Consider the following 20325-nt stretch of genomic DNA (forward strand, 5'->3'; position numbering starts at 1 on the left):
CACCTAACCATTTCAGACCTCCCCTGCCACTGGGTGGATGGACAATAATGGGTAACATGGAAAGACCACAGACTTCTACTGACAATAGGGATTTGTTGCCCTATTCTCTGGTATCAAAACAGCTGAAGATCCTGGCAGCTATCAAGGAAGGGTCCCAGTGGTCTGAGGGGAGACTGAGAAACATGAAAGGGAATATATGAGAGGTAGTATCTGGATGAATGAGAACTTAGCTCATTTTGCTGAGTTTTCTCATCTGTAAAGTAGTGGTAGAAATCAGTAATATCATATCACACTTATTGTGTCTGGTTCTAATGAGAACTATGAATAGTGTCCAGAGTCATATGTGACACCAGGGGCTCATTCAAAACTGCTTTGATGACTACTGCTACTAGCAGAAGGAGAGAGGAGTGGGCGTGATTTAATATGTAGCTAGCACACTCTGGGGTCACCCTTTCTTACAGCTCTCCCCTTGGGTAGGGCAAACAACTTTCTCTGCACAGCAATATCTTATCAAGTGTCCATTTTAAGTACTACCCCACAGGCTCCAACTTTCAAAATCCAAGAAAGATCATCAGGCCCACCTGTTGAATCTGATGAGCTCCTGCCTTAGGACAGTATTCATAGACTCCTTATAGACCACAGGATACTTCTTCATTACCTCTTCCAGATTAAAGTCGTTGGGAAGCTTGGAGAGTATATCCTGGGCCAGCTCCTCAACCACTTCCTTTAAGTACAGACAAGAGAAAGGGAATGAGAAATAATACCAGCAGGCTTTATTTGGAGACACTTGCTGTAAGCATTGGCCCTTCCTGGGAACTCTGCCATAGAAGCCAGTTCTTCCCCTTTGAGGGAAGGAGGGCAATTATTAGCTCACTATCCTTGAAGAGGACATTTTCTAGAATGTCAAAATAATGAGCAATGACAGTCCTGTCCTTGCAGCTGTGGTCAGACAGGGCATTCCTTAATCAGTTAGGTAGCCTCAGGGAAGCACTGAACACTAGCCCTACCTTCAAAGTCACTCCCAATGAGAATTCCCCACAGCTCTCAAAGTTGGGAGGTCTTTCTCAATGCCAGTGACACTTGGGAAGGTAGTAGGTCTAACTCTAGCATTGAGCAAGACGAGCCCATGGCACTGGGATTAGCCAAGTAGGGAATGAGACAGTAGACCAAAGAGGATAGACCAAAGAGGCAGAGCCAGATAGCTCCCCTACCCTGGTGGGGCTGGTTGGCTGAACAGCAGTTCCTTCCCTACCCCTATATTAGGACACACCAACCAGACTGGTGTGCTCCACACCAGTTACCACTTAAAGTGAATGAACACCATCAGCAAGGTTCAAACTGACAAGTGTTGAATAGGAAGCAGCTCATAAGCTCAGAAGGAGAAGGGGAAGGCAGAATAGGAGGGAGGAAGGGAGGGAAGCAGGAGACACAGTTCTGAGTCTGGCTTTCCCATTGATTTTATGAAGGCCATGAAGCTGGCACGACACATTACTTCTCTTAAGGTTTTTTGCTTTTGTTTTGTCACTTATACTCTGAATAGGCTAGTGCTTCACACAGTATGCACAGGGACTGCTTGAAGTACCCCAGTCAAACTGTGGTTGTAAACAATATTGAATTACATGGCGAGAGAATTAACCTTTTCAAGCCTCGATGTCTTTCTCTTTCCATTCCTTCCAAACAGAAGGTCTAGATTGGTGCTAATTTGACAGCTCTCTAACCCTCAAGGATCCATCCCTCCCTTTAACAAGAGGCCACCAAAGCCTCAGCTCTAGAACTTTGGCTAGCAATATCACCCCAGAACTTAAAATTCAGTTTGTCTTCTTTTCGCCCTTCCTTCTGTCCCAATCACAACTTAATGGAAATTATATTAGGTCTCCACTAATAGTTTTCACTTGCAATTTTTAAAATAGATACTTCTGAGCCAAAATACATTTAGATTTAAAACATATATGTAGAGTATAGGTGGTATTTGATATAGGAGAATCCACTAAGTTTTTTTTTTTTTTTTTTTTTAGAAATAACCAGCATTTTGGAAACTGTTTCCTTTGTGTTCTGCATTTAAGGACCTGGTAGCAGGACCAAAGCACCTAACCCAGAGATAGACACCAGGCCCCCACATTCCTGTCTTCCCAGTTACCACCTGTCGTCTTGAATGCTCGTCAAAGGGAAGCCTGGTTACCTGAGGAGACTTCCCACTCCCTCTGGATTGTCTTGGGAGGGTCAACAGCACTCCTTGGAAGAGCTGGTTGGTTTCCTGGTTTTCCTTGGTGATGTCAGCATTCTCATGGAGACCAAATACTTCAGGGTGTGCTGTGATGGGGAAGGTCCTGAGATACTCAATGTAAGACTAGAAAGGAAATCTTCAATTGGTATCAGTGTAGATCCACTGAGGTCCTACGAAGTGACCCAGGGCATGGCTAAGCCCATCTCAAAAAGCAATCCCATTGTATCAGTAGCACTGCCTCCATTTGCTAGCCAGGACAGGTGAGTAAAACCCACGCTATCCTTCTGCAGTTTTCTGGAGAGCATCAGACAGGCTTGAGCAGTTTTCTTCCCACTGTTGGCCTTCTCTCTGTTCCTAAATAGCCAGCTTTAGAGTTACATAGATCTGGGTTTGGATCCCAGTGTTCAATTGCAAACTAACTATGACCTGGAGCCAGGCATCTAAAATCCCAATTCTATTTATCTGTAAATGGGTAGACAGACAATCTCATAAAGAAGGCTCATAGTGGGAAGAGCAGGGTCTTTTGCAGTCTTCCTTCACAGTTTTTGTTTTTATATTTCCCTTATTTCCTTATCTAGTTGTTCTGTCCTTTTTCCTTAACCATTAAAAAAATTATATATATAATATATATATATATATATTATATATATATATATATATCATCTTAATATGTAGCCCCCAAGTTGGCTTCATATCTACAATTTTAATTTAGCTCAGTAAGAGCTGGGATTATGGTTTTGTGTCACTATGGCCAGGTGTGTGTGTGTGTGTGTGTGTGTGTGTGTGTGTGTGTGTGTGTGCGCGGGTATTCATGTGCCATGGAGTTTCATCAGGCTAGCTGGACCACAGGCTTCCAGAGATCTCCCTATCTCTGCCTCCATCCTGCCATATGTGTGCTGGGATTGTAGGTGTAAAGTACCACATTTAGTATGTGGATTCTACATGCTCCAAACTCTAGTTCTGACACTTGCACGTCAAGCACTTTGTCCACTGAGCCATCTCCCAGTCCTCATAAGCCATCACTTTAACTATCACTTTCTCTCCTCACTGCTCCAGATAGAATCCATATCTTGAAAGACCCCATCTGCCCCCAACACTCACCATTCATTAAACAGTAACAACATTATCTTTCTTGGAGGCTCCATGGAATATTAATAACAGATTATGGACCCCAGTAAGGAATCCCAAGTCTGAATCCTTGGGCTTTCCTTGGAAATACACAGTGTAGCCCCTAGCTTCAGTCACTCTGAGGGCAAAGACAGAGGAGCATCTTTTACCTGGTAGGAGCCATGGGGAGGGATGACGTAAGCCTCTCCAGGAGCAATGTGGTAGTTATCTGTTTCAATTTCCTTACAGTAGAACGTGGACAGAAGGGACAGCAGGAGACGCCTGTCTTTGTCGTCAGTCACTCTGCCTCCATAATTACATTCCCCTGGGGGCAACAGATAGCAGGAGAAGCTGAGTACAAGGCAGGTTGTAAACTTGTGCATTAGCTTTGAGCAGCAGTTTCTTCTAACCAAGAAACCCTATTGGCACACAGGTGGTCCAAGGACACAGGTTGCTAGTACCATACCCAGCCTTGCTTGGAAAGGTCTTTTGGAAATCATGGTGGTTATCAAAATTACATGTTCAGAAAGAGAGTAGATCTGGAAAAAACATTGATATAATCATCAAAGATAACTATTCAAGTGATGAAATCTTTCAGGCATTTATTTTCCCGTGTGTGTGTGTGTGTGTGTGTGTGTGTGTGTGTGTAATGTGATTTAAGCTAAAGATTTTGGAATGAAATGGTCCTGAGTTCTAATTCCTTCCTGACAGTAGTTTTTTCTTGTCAATCAGAGAGCAGAGCTAAGTGCAGGACCCAGTGGATAAGATGAGATAGTGCTTACAAATACATATTTTAGAAAGATGAAGAAGAGGACTTTATAAGTTACTCTTTTTCTGAGATGAATGCTTTTCAAAATCATCACAGCCCGTGAGCCAGATTCTTACCCTCACCTAATGTCTGTGCCACCCTCCAAGCAGAACCATTGTTCATTGAAACAGTTGATGAGTGACTTCATGGATAGACCATCTTAATACACACACCATTTCTTATTAATAGGTTCTTATTTCCTGTGGGCTGAAACCTATTTCCTGTGGGCTGAAAATGAAGACAATCACTCAAGTCAAATAGCTTTGACCATAGGAAATCTGTATCCAAAAATCGTGCCTCCGATTCATTCCTTGGCACAGCAGAACTGTCAACACTTAGCTTAGCTAATATGGTGATGTGAGGGACATTGAAGTACAGCCTTATTACAATAAACTCCAATGTCTAAAAATTGTTCTTATTTTGGATTTGTACCACAGTAAGAGCCAAGATTTTAAGCTCTACTAAAAAACAAAACAAACAAACAAACAGACTTTATCTATTTATGTTCATTTAAAAAAACTAACAGTGATACATTATTTTAAAATATCATACAGTTAATATGTTTGGAGTTATTTAAAATTCATATTGAGAAAAATATGTACTTCAGTATTGCTGTAGACAAGCATCTACATAAGACTCTTCAATTGATTGTTGTTTTATATCAAGCAACTTTTATAGTACTCATTTTTATTGTTACATTATTTTATAAATTTTGAAGAATATGATGAAATAAAAAAAAAGAAAGGTATTGCAGGTATTGAATGTGAGTTTCTGGGAGGAGTTGGGGTACAAAAGGGAAAGAAGGCTGTGATGTAGTTCTATTTACTTAACATATGTTTTTAAATGTTAACAAATTCAGATAAACTGAAATTATGTATCTTTTCTCATCATAAAGCAATAAAACTTAAAAAAAATAGGGAAAAAAAGAAAGTGAAGGTTATCTTCCACACATTCTACTTTCTCAACTCTGAGCCACCTCCTCCTCCTCAAACTCATTCTATGGAACCAAGATTTCTGTTTTCAGATTTTTATATAAAGGAATTATGTAATTCATCAGGTGTGATAGCACACACCTTTGATCACAGCACTTGGGAAGCAGAGGCAGGCTGATCCCTGTGAATTTGAAGCCAGCCTAGTTTACACAGTAAATTTTAGGACAGCCAGAGCTACATAGAGAGACTGTATCTCAAAACAAACAAACAAACAAACAAAAATAAATTTTAAAAAGAATTAGATAATTATTGAAGGGGACAATAAGCCCAGATTGTGCATGCATGCACACACTCACTCACTCACTCACTCACTCACACATGCATGTACAGGGCACCCAGAAAAGTAGGTTTATTTCCTATATTCAGGAAGGGAAACTAGAGTCAAGTTAGAGAGGAGGTTAAGTGGCCCAAATTCAAGGAGCCTCGTTGTCTAGGAGCTGGATCTCAGATGGGTAGTTAAGCTACCAGAAACTCATACTGAGTAAGGTGAACAGAAGAACAGCTTCACTATAAGCCAGGTCATCTGGATTTCTGGAGCTCTATGAGCATCCCCAGGCCTTCAACAAAGTTCAGTTGGAGCACACTGCAGACTGTTTCAACTATAAGGAAGTGTATATAAACACTTAAACTACATGCAGTATTTAAAGAGAATGAGAGGGTGGTTTTTGAGCTAGGTAAGGTGGCACATGCTTTTCACTTTGGAGGCTAAACCCGGAAGATGGCAAGTTCAGTGTCAGCCTGTGCTACATAGCAAGAGCAGTCTCATTACAAACAACTTTCTCCTCTCCAGCAAAGAAGAATAGCAATCTCCCTTCCCCATTGTCAGTGCTGGATATACCTGTAACCATGGCACCAGGTCCCATCAAACTTCCCCATCAGTGAAATTTCCTACCCAAGATATATTTAGAGGCTCTGGGATTGATGTTGATCAAGGCAAGTTTAGTTCTGTACAGCTACATTTCTTCCTGTAATAAGTGCACAGCTTCCTAGAAGAGCAAGCATGGACCTCAGTCCAACACTAAATTCTTTATTGTCCTTTTTACCAAGCTTACCAAATTAAGAGTAGCTGGCTTCAGTTCATCTCACTTAATCTCTTTGTAGATAAAACCTTTCTTTTTTTCCCCCTGAAATAGGGTTTCTTTGTGTAGCCCCGGCTGTCCTAGAACTCACTCTGTAGACCAGGTTGGTCTCGAACTCAGAAATCTGCCTGTCTCTGCCTCTCAAGTGCTGGGATTAAAGGCGTGCGCCACCACTACCCAGCAGATAAAACCTTTCTGTTAATATGGGTGGCAAGTTCCAATGCTCACTCATATCTGCTCCTGGATAATTACTCTTTTGTCTCTCCTGGTCCATAGGAAAGCTACCTTCCTCTGGGCTCCATGAATAGAATAAATGATGAGTTCTTGCACTGTAATTGATAGTATAACTATACGATATATATATATATATATATATATATATATATATATATATATATATATATATAAGCTATGTAATGCTATATGTTGTATGTGTATGTATATATGTATATTAAGATGACAGCACAAACACTGGTAGAGCTTCTACTAACTGTGTGCCCAATAGATAAGTACAACAGCGGAGATGTCTGTTGATGTGCATAAGAGTGAGCAAGAAGTAGACCTTTGGTGTAATTCACCATTGAGATTTGGGGACTATTTCTCCAGCAGGGCTGCTTATCCTCAAGAGTATGGTTAGAAAGCTGGCCCACAACCTGGCTGGCACAGTGGTTGATTAATGACCCCAGGCAGAGCTCTACCAAGACCATCTTCCAGGACAATTCTGCACTCATTCTATGGTCTTAGGAGCCCTGAGATCTCCGTCTCTGCAAGGCTCACTTTTCTGAAGTTCTTTTACCAAGCCAAGAGCCACTCTTTTGTCTTACAGATATCAAATTACAGTCTAGGTAGCACTGCATTACTGAACCACTCAAATGAAGGGTTCTCAAGCTTTTCCCTATCAACATGTTGGACTGGACAGGTTTTTGTTGTGTTGGGGGCTGTCTAATGAACATTACAGAATATTTAACAGTAACTCTGGCTTCTCCTCACTGGATATAAATAGCATTTTCCTGTTTATTATGAAAACAAAACCACCTCCAGATATTGTCAAATATCCAAGAAGGTAGGGCAGAAATGCTCTGTAACACTACTCCAAGTGTTGGTCTCCTTTGTTGTACAACATGGTTAGTAACATGGAGATTTCAGTTGGTATATGTAGAACATGACCATAAAGGGAATTTTAGTACTCATTAAAAGGATCTGAAAAAAAAAGGAGAAAAAAAATACAACAAAACAAAAAAATGAAAAAAAAAAACTAAAAAAAAGCAAAACAAAACAAAAACAAAAACAAAAGGATCTAGACAAGCTCGTGAACTTGAAGGGGGAATCTGTATGATATCTCTGAGATGCCACAGTCTTACTGATGAGCTATGTGTGGGCCTTTGCCCAAATTATATTAGTTAATACAGCACATTCCATTCTCTCTTTTTTCCTTGGGATAATATTATATATTCTTTGAGGGCAGCAAGCAAATTTGTTTCCATCTGAATTCTTCCAAATTGTGGACTGGTATTTATTGGGTAATCAGGGTAAAAAAACAAAAGTCACTGAGGAACTGCTTACACAATTCCCACTTGAAGCTCTCATGCTGGAAACGCTCTCTTCTCCGCCTACTCTCTCTCTCCTCCTCTTCCTGTTTTGTAAATCTACTCCTGAGCCCTCATGCCCAACTCTTCTTAAAACTTCTAGAAGTTTTCCAGGATTGTCTTGTAATCATGGTGTTGCCTTTCTGTTGTATAAATATCTCTCTTTCTTAAAATGTTTAAAAATTCTTACTTTGTGCTCATGGATGTTTTGCCCACATGTAAGTCTATGCACCATGTGTGTGCAGTGCTGGGGGAAACCAGAAAAAGGCACTGGATCCCTGGAAATGGAGTTACAGACAGGCATTAGCCACCATGTGGGTGCTGGAAAACAAACCCAGTTCCTGTGGAGGTGAGGAGCCCTTCAAGCATCAGAGGATCCACATGAGAAGGAAACTCTGTTCAGCATGCCTTAGTTAGTGGGTGCTGGCTCAAACGTCTGGAGGCTGACACCAGGACAGTTTATTTTAGACATATTTAAATCCAGGACAATTTTGGGGAAAAAGTTTCCCATTAACAACAATCCCATGAACACAATAAAGCTTCAGACATGAAAACTCTTTTTCAGAGTACACATGACCTCTACCATGAAGATGCGTTTTATAGCTTATGGGTCTAGGATCTGGTGTGATCTCTGACAAAGATAGCATTGAGGTCACTGGGCTATAAAGTACACTTGGCATTTCTTCTATTGATCAAGAAACAAAGATTAAAGACAAAGATGAAGACAAAGATAAAGGACTAGGGAGGGACAGTCTGAGAGAACCATTCTAGGGTGTTGGGGTGTGGTCTGGCTCTACAGGTAGCAAAGATCACCAGGTTATTAAGAACATCCACTCTCAGCCTTCTGGTTAGAAACCAGGGATACATTTCCCATACTGAGAAGACAACCCTGCATGATTAACATTCCTGGTTTCTCCAGTACTTCTGTAGGAATACTCATGCCCTCTACAGTACTATGGAAGAGCAGCCACCTAATTCAACTCTTCTATCTTTTACATGTGCCTATAGGTGCACATGTGTGTGGAGGCCTCAGGTATCATGCCTGCTCAGGCACTATCTACCTTGTTTGATGAAGCAACATCTCTCAGTGTCCTGGTACTTGCTATTTATGCTATGTTGCTGTGCTGGCTAGCAAACTCTAACCATCTGTCTCTGCCTCTCTGGCATTGGGATTACAAGCCCACACCAAAGTACCAAGCTTTTTATGTGTGTTCTGGGTCTTTTTGAGGGTGAGTTCAGGTCTTCATGGCTGTGTAGCAAGTACTTGATGGACCGTCTCTTCAACCTGTTTCTTCAACCCATAAATGTTTCTGTTAGTATATTTAACACTGTATTTCCATATGTATTATACATATTTATAATATAAACAAACATTATTTATTTATATTTTTCTACCACCTTAGACTGTGAGTCACCTGACCACAGAAGCCTATATATCTTAAATTCCAGTTTTGTTTGTATCTAATATGACAAAGCATCAGCAAGAGATCAATACTTATTGAATGAGTAAGGGAGGGGGTGCCTACAAGAGGCTAGGAACTGAAGGGCAAGGACATGGAAAATGGTACCAGAAGAATAAGGCAGCAAAACTCTGTCCATAAATACCTGTCAGGTAGGTCAGAGCTTCAAAGGGCACCTCTTTGTAATCATTGAGAAACATCTGGATCTGCCGCATGCTAATCCTCAGGTCAGATTCATTGAATTCATAAGGGATGTTCCAACCTGAAAGAGGCAGAGAAGAATTACAGGCTTCAGACCTTAGAGCTCTTAATTTCCACTCAGACTGAGCATGTAAGGTAAGCATCATTCTGGATCAAGGGCCTCTTTCAGACCTGTGAATATCCAGCACCCAGCCAATTATTTGCCTTTGATTTATTGCCAAAATGGCAGCCATTCTGCCTGAGAGAACACCCGTCCTAAAATGGTTTCCTTACGGATCCCTCCATTTGTTAAGGAAGATGTTAACATCCTGGGATCTGTGAGACAGGATTTATTCAGCCTTCCTGGAAGACTGTGGTAAAGAGCAGGGCTCCAAAAATAACATGTAAAGAAAGCATAGCCGAGAGCAGCAGCTAACACTGGGTTGCAGAGTGAAGCTGGCTTACAAACATCTTCCTGCATCCATGGAAGAACTGTGAACTGCATGGCCAGTCTTACAGAAATTGCCACAGAACTTCCAGGGTTAATGATTTCATAGAGGATTTTTTTTTCTGATTATGTATTTGTGTTTCATGTTTATGAGAGTTTAGCCTACATGTATGTCTCTGCACCATGTGTGTGCCTGGTGTTTGCAGAGTTCAGAATTCTGGAGGCATTGGATCTTTTTGAACTGGAGTTACAGATTTGTGAGTCACCAGGAGGGATTGAGCTGAGTCCTATGTGAGAGGGACAAATGCTATCAAACATTGAACTATCTCTCTAGCCTCTTGTAAAGAAAACTCATATGCTGGGAAAAACAATAGAACAGTTGGTTTTGATATAAATCACTGCATAGATTTCTGGAGTTCTGCATGAGAGGAGAAGAGGTGGAAGGGGGAAGATAGGGATGAGGGAGAGAGGATAGGAAGAGGGGATTGAGTACAAGGGGAGGCAAGGGGTGGGATGGGGAGAATGACTATATAGGACAGGAAGAAAAAAGGGAGAGGATAAGGTGGGAGGGAGAGGATGCATGAGAAGCAGGTTGACCCCAAAGAACTGCTACAGTCCCACAGTGGGGCCTTCAAATCTATTGAACAAGATCAAAAGCAGTCCATAGATAAGACAAGTCATTCAATATGGAGGACAGGATGACAGCAGTTTGATAGTTTTCTAACAAGGTTATTTAGTTATTCATTAGTTTCCATTGATAAATAAATGCATTATGATTTTTAAGGTACAGGCAAGTGCCCAGATGTACTTCTATCTTTCATCATTATGCACATGATGAAAGTTAACATTATGCACATAATGACAATTAACTCAAATGCAGTAGGTTACTTGGTGACAACTCTCCAGAGAATAGTTATTACGCCTAAAATAAATACATTCCTCTCATTATCTACTTCACTAGGGAGAGATCCCCTAATTGTGGAATATCAGTTTTGTGTGTGTTTGTGTGTGTACATGCATATGGAGGCAAGAGGTTAACCTTGGATATTATTCCTCAGATACCATATACCACATAGATATAGATATAAATATAGACATAGACATAGATATACATACATACATACATACATACATACATACATACTTGGTTATAAGGTTGCCAGATTTTGGCAGGGGTGGAGGGAATATTAAAGTTTAATTCCAGACAAATAACAATTCATATTAAGCATATTTCCTTAGTCATTCCTGGAGCATATGACTTATCTTACTGGCCACACACCATCTGAGTGCCAACCTCCAGATCACATCTGTGGTCCATTACAGACCACTTGGACACACTGGCATGTCTCACCTAGGGCTCCGTAGTTCCTCCTCTCCTGGACAATGGCATGGAAGAAGCAAAGTCCAAACAACATTTTTTGCCATATAACTGGCTTTGTACAGCTCTGGAAGAACACAGGGTCTGAGATTGGGTCATTGAGGTAGGAACGCAGAAGGTTGGCCCTGAGTCCTTTGGGGGGCTCATTGGTCATTTTGATCCCATTCTGGAGAATGCTGACAGGAAACTTCTCTGATGGATAGCTTGTTAGCCAAAGCCTGGAAATTCAAAGGACACAACCATTCAGAGTAATATAATAGCTACCATTATTAACCACCACCACAAATGACCAAATAATGAACATTTTAGACTTGGATTTACATAGTACCTGCTCAAATAAACTAGACACAGACAATATGTGAATATGAGTGTTTTTTCAATAAACTTTACATATGGACAACAAAATTTGGTTTTCATATAATTTCCATGTGTCATAAAATATTACATTTTAAGGGGTTTTTGTTTTCAGCCATTTACAAATTAGATCGCAAGTCATGTCAGAAATGTAATAGGCTGGATTTAGCTCAAAAGCCAATCAAGTCCCTGGTCTGGAGTAAGACAGATCTGACTGAGTTGAAAGTAAATTTGAAGTCTGTCTGATTCTACTCTTCAACTTCAATTCAATTGAATGAATGCATTCTTTCAATTCTACTGCAATGAATGCAATTGTTATATCCTTTTGAAAACTTCGTGAAGTCCAGAAATACAGATTAGAGGAGTGAGCAATGGTGCTAAAGCAAGTGGTGCCTTCAATGATAATAATTGAATAATTGTTTCAGAAGCAGTCTTTCCAGGTCCTACCTGATTGAGCATCATCCCCAGGGCCCAGGCACAGAGTGACTTCCCTAATGCTATGCAGGTAACATGCTCTGGGCCTGTGAGTGGAGGCTTAATAGGACATGGCCTCAGGCCAATGTGAGAAGAGTTGGTCCTATGATAGGATACTGTATCTGAATCCCTCATTGTGAGCCCTCAAGAACTCAGTTGCAGAACTAAGGTGTCTGTGCCAGGAGGTGGTGGTGGGCATTATTTATTATTTATTTATTTATTTATTTATTTATTTATTTATTTATTTATTTTTAAAGATTTATCTATTTATTATATGTAAGTACATTGTAGCTGTCTTCAAACACACCAGAAGAGGATGTCAGATCTCATTATGGATGGTTGTGAACCACCATGTGGTTACTGGGATTTGAACTCAGGACCTTTGGAAGAGCAGTCGGTGCTCTTACCCGCTGAGCCATCTCACCAGCCCGGTGGTGGGCATTCTAGGCGGTGACCCTGAACCTGGGTTGGCTACAGAAGAGCACCCAGGCTCTGTGCCTTTTTTCCAGTTCCTGTGGTCCTGGGTTGGACCTCACACCCCCACAAGAAGCCCTCTGCTGTCTAGGTGGGCTGGACAGCAGGGACATGTAGAGAGAGTTCTGGTGAGGCATAGGTGTCCTTGGACATTGTAAATATGATTGAAAACAGTTCACACTGAGTGTAAAACTTCTCCCTCAAGGTCTGTGTCAACGTTGCCAAGCTTGAATCTATAGACAAGCCCATACGAGTCACTACCCACAACACTGTGCCTCTCTGCTGAGCCCATCACTGAGGATAGGTCTTCCTGTTTCCCACAGCTACAGCCTGGTCAGGCCTTTGGTACGGGAGCTTGTCAGGACACCTGACTTTGCCAGTCTGCTGCTGGTCAAGGAGGACTTTATGAGGGACTCTGTACCAGTGAATCTGAGGCCACATGCACCATACAGAACCTCCATGTGCCCATTGTCCAGATGCCAGCTCTCCCTTTCTTGCTGTCCAGAACCATTCTTCCTCTGCAGCAGTTGTTGGTGAAGCTCCTCAGAAGGGCTTGGTGAATTTCTGCTTGTGTATAATCATTTCCTCTACTCAACCACATTGACTGTATGTTTGCACTGACCACAAGTTAACTTCCAGAAAATAAGCCTGCACTGTTCTCTTAACATACTCTAGTAGTCTAGTGGTGACTGGACCTATTCTGGCCCCTTCTTTTGGCCTCCAAGGATAATGCTGGTCCCTACCTTATTCTAGACTCTGTGGGATTGCTGGAGTCTTCCAGGAAATCACCTGCCAGGTGTCAATTCTAATGGATGATTGACCTCTAAGCCATGGCTTGAGGGTTTTGTCTGGCCTGAAGAGCTCCAGGTTAAACATTCTAGGGAGAACCGGTTGGATGTTGAAGTGAAAGCGGATTCACCATTGGCAGAGTGCCAGGGAAATAAGGTTATGGGGATGCTCCTCTGTAACCTTTCAACCGCCCCTCTCCCTTTAGCTATTGTTGGAGGGGGAAGGGCCATCTGGCTGGAGTTTACGCAGAACTTCTCATCCTCACCAGAAGTAAACAGGGAATTTTCTGGTAACTGTGGCCTCCTCTCCCTCAAATTGGCAGCATTCCTGCTGAAAAAGATCTGCCCTCCTTTAACTTTTGTTGGCCTGTGATTTCAAACCCAGGGACCCCAGATGAACCCCATGGAGGGTTGGGGCCTTCAGGGTGGGTACAAGGGCATTGTGTCATCCTACCCAACATGGAGAAACACCTTGCTGAGTTCTACATGATGTGATTGTTGGTTTGTTTGTTTTGTTTTGAGACAGAGTCTCACTACTTAGTTCTGGCTGTCTTGAAAATTCACTATGTAGACCAGATTGGCCTCAAACACATATAGATTTGCATTCCCCTTTCTCTCAAGTGCTAGGATTAAAGTCATGTGGCACCATGTCAGGCACACTATGCGATTCTTAGGCCACAGCATCCCCTCAGCTGGTCCAGTAGCCTCTATCTTGTAGCCTCCACGGCCCAGGCATTTCATGTGTTTCCTTGGATGGCGCAACTACAGGTAAGCTTGGGCTGCACATAGAACAGGGGTGGACATGAATTCTTGTCCATTAGGCCTTGGACAGACCTCTGCTGGAGACCTGACAAGACCACCTTCCTTCTGGACACAGCTGGTGTAGTCTAACCTATGAGCCACCAATGAGCAGCAGGTTGGCTCTAAAGGATATGCTATGGCCTCTTTAGCAGCTTGGATCTTCCTTTGTCCCCTGCCTCAGTTTGAACTTTCCTGTCCCCAGGATCCAGGCTCCTTTTTGGCAGTAAAGCCCTAAGAGGAAATTCAGAACAAAGTGCAAGGAAGAAAGGTGACTCATCTGTCCCTGGACCATGCCCTGTGCTGGCACAGTCCCAGGCTGACCTTAACCTCTTGTAATGATGAATATCCCTGAACAAAAGCATTTTTTTTAAAAAAAAAAAACATCTGAAGTCACTCCCTGTTTTGACCTATTTAGGCTTCTGTACCAAAACAAAGGAACACCAGAGACTGTGTGGTCCTTAAAGAACAACTGGATTTCCTACTAAAACAAACAAACGAAACTCCAGGGCCTTTCTGACAGTTAATCTGCCTTCAAGGCATCACTTTCTCTAACAACTTCCCCCAGCATATTCCTCAGAGTCATGGGCTAACTTCTACCCTTCACTTTCAAAAAAGCCATGCCTTCTGACTGAAATGTCCTTCTTTGAAAACTCCTATTCACGTTACAAAATCTCAGGCAGTTATCGGTCCTTCAGACCTGTCCTTTTTCAGTGACCTATGTGTTCTTGTGCAGGTATGACAAGAGATTTTAACAGGAAATTTGACACAACCCAGAGTACTGGCAAGAGGGAACCTCAGCTGAGTAACTGCCTCATGTATATTAGCCTGTAGCTACATCCATAAGAGACTGTCTTGATTGATGAGAGAGCACCCAATTCCACTGTGGGCTACACAGAGGGGAGCCTAGGTTATATAGAAAAACATGAGCCAAGCATGGCTACAGCAGCCTATGTATAGCAGAGAATGGCCTAGTTGGTCATTAATGGGAGGAGGGGCCCTTGGCCCTGTGAAGGTTCTTTGCCCCAGTGTAGGGGAATGCCTGGGCCAAGAAGCAGGAGGGGGTGAGGTGGTGAGCAGGAGGAGGGGGGAGGGAACAGGGGTTTGTTTTAGTTTTTGTTATTTTATTTTATTTTTCTTTTTTCTTTTTTTTCTTTTGGAGGGGAACCTGGGAAAGGAGATATTGTAAATAAAGAAAACATCTAATAAAAAAAAAAAAAAAGAAAAGAAAAAAGCATGAGCCAAAGAGAGCAAGCCAGTAAGCTGTATTTCTCCAGTCTCTGCTTCAGCTCTTGCCTCTAGGTTCCTGCCCAGTTTTTGCCCTGACTTCTCACCATGATGGGCTGTTGTAGTGAGAATTCTAGAACTTTGGCTTCTTTAAAAACACAGAAATATTATAAGAAAGTGTTTTGTTTTAATCTCAGGTGTGGGATATGGGGCTGTTTCTCAGCAGCTGACTAGGATGCGCCTAGTGCTTGAGCAGAAGCATGGTTTTACCAGCTGAAGATAGTTTCTGTGACTGTGTGGCATTTGGAATTCTGGGAGCTTTTACGATGGTATATAAATGCTAGAGAGCCCCAATAGGTTGGTGGTTGGTGGTCGTTCATGGGGGTTGGCTGTGATTTGTTAGTAGTTGTGCTCAAAGAAGAAACAAGAAGAAAGAAATTAGATTCAAGGATCTCTGTCTCTCTCTGTGTCTCTGTCTCTCTGTGCCTCTGTCTCTGTCTCTCTCTGTCTCTCTCTGTCTCTGTCTCTCTCTCTCTCTCTCTTTCCCCCCTTGCTTCCCTCTCCTCCCTCCCTCCTTCTTTCTCTAGTGATGAGGGTCAAACTGGCAGGGATACAGGGTGGGAAAGGCAAGAACCTACAAAGTAGGAAAGGTCAGCTGTAGACTGTTACCTGGGAGTGTGAACTGGAATAACGTTCTTGCCCATGTTACCTGGGAGTGTGAACTGGAATAACGTTCTTGCCCATGTTGCTTTTGGTTATGGTGTTTATCACAGCAACAGAAAAGCAAAGAACACATGCATCAACACGATTCTCTTATGAGCTAACTTGGGGTTTCTCTAGGGCAGGGCTGTCTCTTCCCTCATTGTACTGTCAGCCACCAGCATGCTGTCTAGACCTTGAGCTGGTCCCAGGTCCTTGCTCAGATGGAGTAGCATCTCACCTGAACTCTGGGTTGGTGCTCTCAGGGATAATCACCTCCTCACAGATCTTCTCTAGAGCAGGCATCCAACTTGTAGCCAGGTGGCAGTTCTGCAGGACCACCCATGTCCCACCATGGATGGCTTTGTAGATCATTTTGGCAGCAATAGGACCTTGGCCTTGACCAAGGGAGATGGTCTGGGTTTTGGTACCTCCCATGCCAACATCATCAGCAAACTTCAGCAGACCTGAGACCAGGAAGAAAAGTTTTTGAAAGAACAGTCAGCTAAGATCAGATCAATAGTCATGATGCAAACGGAGAGGCACATTGACATTTTGGATTTAAACATAGATTTATCAGCCTCTGTTAACTGCTAAATCAGTATTTCCGGGCTAGAGAGATGGCTCAATGGTTAAGAGCACTGACTGCTCTTCCAGAGGTCCTGAGTTCAATTCCCAGCAACTGCATGGTGGCTCATAACCATCTGTAATAGGATCTGATGCTCTCTTCTGGTGTGTCTGAAGAGAGCAATGGTGTACTCATATACATAAATCAGTATTTCTTTTGGTGAAGCTTTAGATATCTAGGGGCCCTGGCAAATGGAACAACAGCTAACTCTTGTTTGGCATTTTCTCTAAACACACAGACTATGTATTATTATTATTATTATTATTATTATTATTATTATTATTATTATCATCATCATCATCATCATCATCATTATTATCATATATCATCATGGTCTTCATCATCGTCATGGTCATCAAGGTCATCATCATCGTTGTGGCTATTGTTGTTGTAACCATTATTATTATTGTTATTCAGTGTTTTCTGCTATGTAGTCCAGACTAACTCAAACATGTGATCCTTCTCCCAAGTGCTGAAATTACAAATATGCCCCATGATGCCTGAGGGCTCTAGCTTTGCACTCTTAAGGAGCAGGAAGCTGGAACTAAGACTTGTATAAAGTCAAGATCCTCAGTGGGATGTGATTTCAGATTAAAAAGGCCAAAACTCTGGCTCCCAATTCACGGGAGCTTGCTACTGAATTGGCGTTGTGGTGGAAAAACTGAATACATCTCCAGAGAGAATTCAAAACAAGAAGCTCATTCCACATGGAAATGAGGGACATGAATTCACAGTGGTCTCTAGTTGAGGAGTTCCTAGCTGAGAAATTTCACATTAAATTAAATACCTGGGGCACCAGTATCTACATATACAAAGTTGTTTTGTCTTGGGGACACTCGTAAAAATGAACTTATATGAGGTTTCCACAAAGCAATATACATTTGGTTATAGAGAAATCACTATAGAAGTATAAGCCTCACTAAACAGCCTATCATTTAACATGATAAGGGGTAGTCAGCATATAGAACAATCAGAGTTAATACTCCAAGGATTAGGTATAGCCTCTGAAGTGGGCCAAATGATACTCTCAGCTTATTGAAGTTTCTCTCATGACTGTGACTGCAGGTCAGTCTTTATAGAGGCAACTAGGTTAAAATAACATCTTTAAGGTAGATCCTAATTCAGTACAGGTGACTGATGCCCTTCTAAGAAGAAGTGGGGGTTAGGGGTGGGGGAGGCATGGATGCACAGAGGGAAGACCATGAGAAAACAGAAGTTGGCCATCAATGAGCCAACAAGAACTAAGAATGTCTGATGCACATCTGCAAATCCCAACAGTCTGGAGGCTGAGGCAGAAATATCACAAATCTGTGGCTAGTCTGGGCTACATTGTGACTTCCAAGGCAGCCTGGGCTAGAAAAACCCTCTCTTACTTAAACAAGCAGAGGCCTGGGGAGAATGGCTCAGCAGTTTAGAGCACTGGCTGCTCTTCCAGAGGACCCAGGTTCAGTTCCCAGCACCCATACAGTCCCAGGGGATCCAGTGTCCTCTCTTAGCCTCCAAGGATACAGGCACTGCATAAATGTGATACACAGCCATACATATAGGGAAGCCATCCACATACATAAAATAAATGTTAAAGTAAAGCAAACAAATAGACTAAGTCTTAAATAAATTGTATTACTTTTAAATAAAAACAATGATCCAAAGAGAGAGGCCTCAGAGGATAGCACCTCAAACACCTTGTCTCAACCTTGGAGCCTCTAATCTAACTGTGAGAAGATAGATTTTGTTGTTAACCCGTTAGTCTGTTGTACTTTTGCTATGTAGCCTTAGCAAATTAATAGCATAATGAAGTTACCATGGAAGAAATAGCATGTGAAAAATAAGTAACAGTGGAATATAAACCACAATGAAACTCAGAATTTTCTTTTAAATAATGAACAAATTTGGAACAGAACAACAGAGCTATTAGGCTGGCTAGCTATTAGCTCCCAGTTCTGGGAGGCAGAGACAAAGGCAGGCAGATCTCTGTGTTAGGGACAAACCTGGTCTATATATCAAATTCCAGGCCAGCCAAACAACCAAACTCCAAACCATCCAACCAACCAAAAAAATCAAATGGAACTTTTAGAAGTAGATAAAAAGCTCAAAGCTCTGATTGACAAAGTGGACTTGTGTAAGAAATAAAAGCCAGGTGGGTGGGGAGGGGCATATACCTTTTATCCCATCACTTGGGAGGCAGAAGCAGGCAGATTTCTGAATTTGAGGCCAGCCTGGTGTACAGAGTTCCAGGACAGCCAGGGCTACACAGAGAAATCTGATCTTGAAAAGTAAAACCCACAATTGTGATGAGATGTCCAAAATCTCTGCAAGCTCAAACCAGATAAGCTCTCAGTGTAGAGAGTGGAAGTAGGCATGAAGTTTCACTCATGACTGAGAAGCTATTGGCAACTGGGAGAGAAAGAGTCAATTTAGCTAGTAGTAATAAGCCGATCAGTCTTCAGCGAAAGGCCACACACTCAAGAATATGTGGTCAACACGAATTGGATTTGATGGATTTATTTAAAAAAGAAAAAGAGAGAGCACAAAGTTGGGAGGGTGGGAACTGAGAGAAATGAAACTCCCAAAGGGAAAAAAGAAAAGAAAAAAATCAAAAAAGAAAAGACAGACTTAGGTAATGAAAGCAGAAACAATAGAAAGGGGTTGTATTGGTTTTGACACAAATATTTGGTCATACAGGAACCTTGTATCAGTTCTCTTCAGCTCCCTCTGTATTCTTCCAGGATCAGGTGTGCTAAGGTTTTCCTTGTCAAAGGCACATGCCAAACTCCCCAGCTACCACAGAAAACAACCTATTTACCTCTCACATTCCCCGTACTCTTTCTTCATTCAACAATAGAGAAAACAAGAGTGTGAAAATCTGACAGAAGAGAAAGCAACTCAACTCCTGTCAATAGCCCTAATAGGTCCACGTGTACAAACTGCTTCTGGGAAGAAATATCCAACTGCTTATAGAGGTTTGCTCTGAGGAGGTAAAGCAGGAAAATGGGCCTCCCACTGCACCTCAGGCTTACAGCACCTCAGCATGATTGCCACCTGTGGTGGCTGAAATATGCTTGGCCCAGGGATTGGCACTATTATGAGGTATAGTTTTGTTGGAGTTAAGTGTGGCCTTGTTGGAGGAAGTGTGTCACTGTGTGGGGTAGGTTTGGAGACCCTCCTCTTAGCTGCTTAAAAGCAATCTTCTGGCTGCCTTTGGATCAACATGCAGAATTCTCCAGCACAATGCTTGCCTGGATGCTGCCATGCTTCCTGCCTTGATGATTATGGACTGAACCTCTGAACCTATAAGACAGCCCCAATGAAATGCTGTCATTTATAAGAGTTGCCTTGGTCATGGTGTCTCTTCACAGCAATGGAAACCCTAAGACAACATCCTTGGCCATGCCACCTTCTGTCTAAGAAATGGCCCATGCAAGGTAGGATAGTGAGCAACATCCTTGGTCTCTTTCTTGAAGATGCTAGCAACAGCATTCCCCATCTTAGTTGTAACCAGAAAAATGTCCTACATCTTGTCAAATGTGCCTAGGGGAAGCAAAATCCTACCCTTGTTGAACCACAATCTTTTTTTTTTTTTTTTTTTTTTTTTTTTTTTTTTTTTTTTTTTTTTTTTTTTTT

The 20325-nt window shown here is 42.0% G+C and overlaps 1 protein-coding gene across 1 annotated transcript in view; it reads right to left on the reverse strand.

Annotated features, from left to right (window-relative positions):
- The window catches only part of Dnah3 (dynein axonemal heavy chain 3), a 172271-nt gene that overhangs the window by 6543 nt on the left and 145403 nt on the right, over positions 1-20325 (reverse strand). Inside the window, exons 53-58 of the mRNA XM_031388102.1 lie at positions 16318-16543; positions 11236-11480; positions 9402-9518; positions 3502-3656; positions 2180-2347; positions 582-724 (exon numbers count right to left, since the gene is read on the reverse strand). Coding sequence (XP_031243962.1) covers positions 582-724; positions 2180-2347; positions 3502-3656; positions 9402-9518; positions 11236-11480; positions 16318-16543 — 1054 coding nt within the window. The remainder of the gene's footprint in view (positions 1-581; positions 725-2179; positions 2348-3501; positions 3657-9401; positions 9519-11235; positions 11481-16317; positions 16544-20325) is intronic.

Source organism: Mastomys coucha, unplaced genomic scaffold (assembly GCF_008632895.1).
Source record: "Mastomys coucha isolate ucsf_1 unplaced genomic scaffold, UCSF_Mcou_1 pScaffold21, whole genome shotgun sequence".
NCBI lineage: Eukaryota > Metazoa > Chordata > Mammalia > Rodentia > Muridae > Mastomys > Mastomys coucha.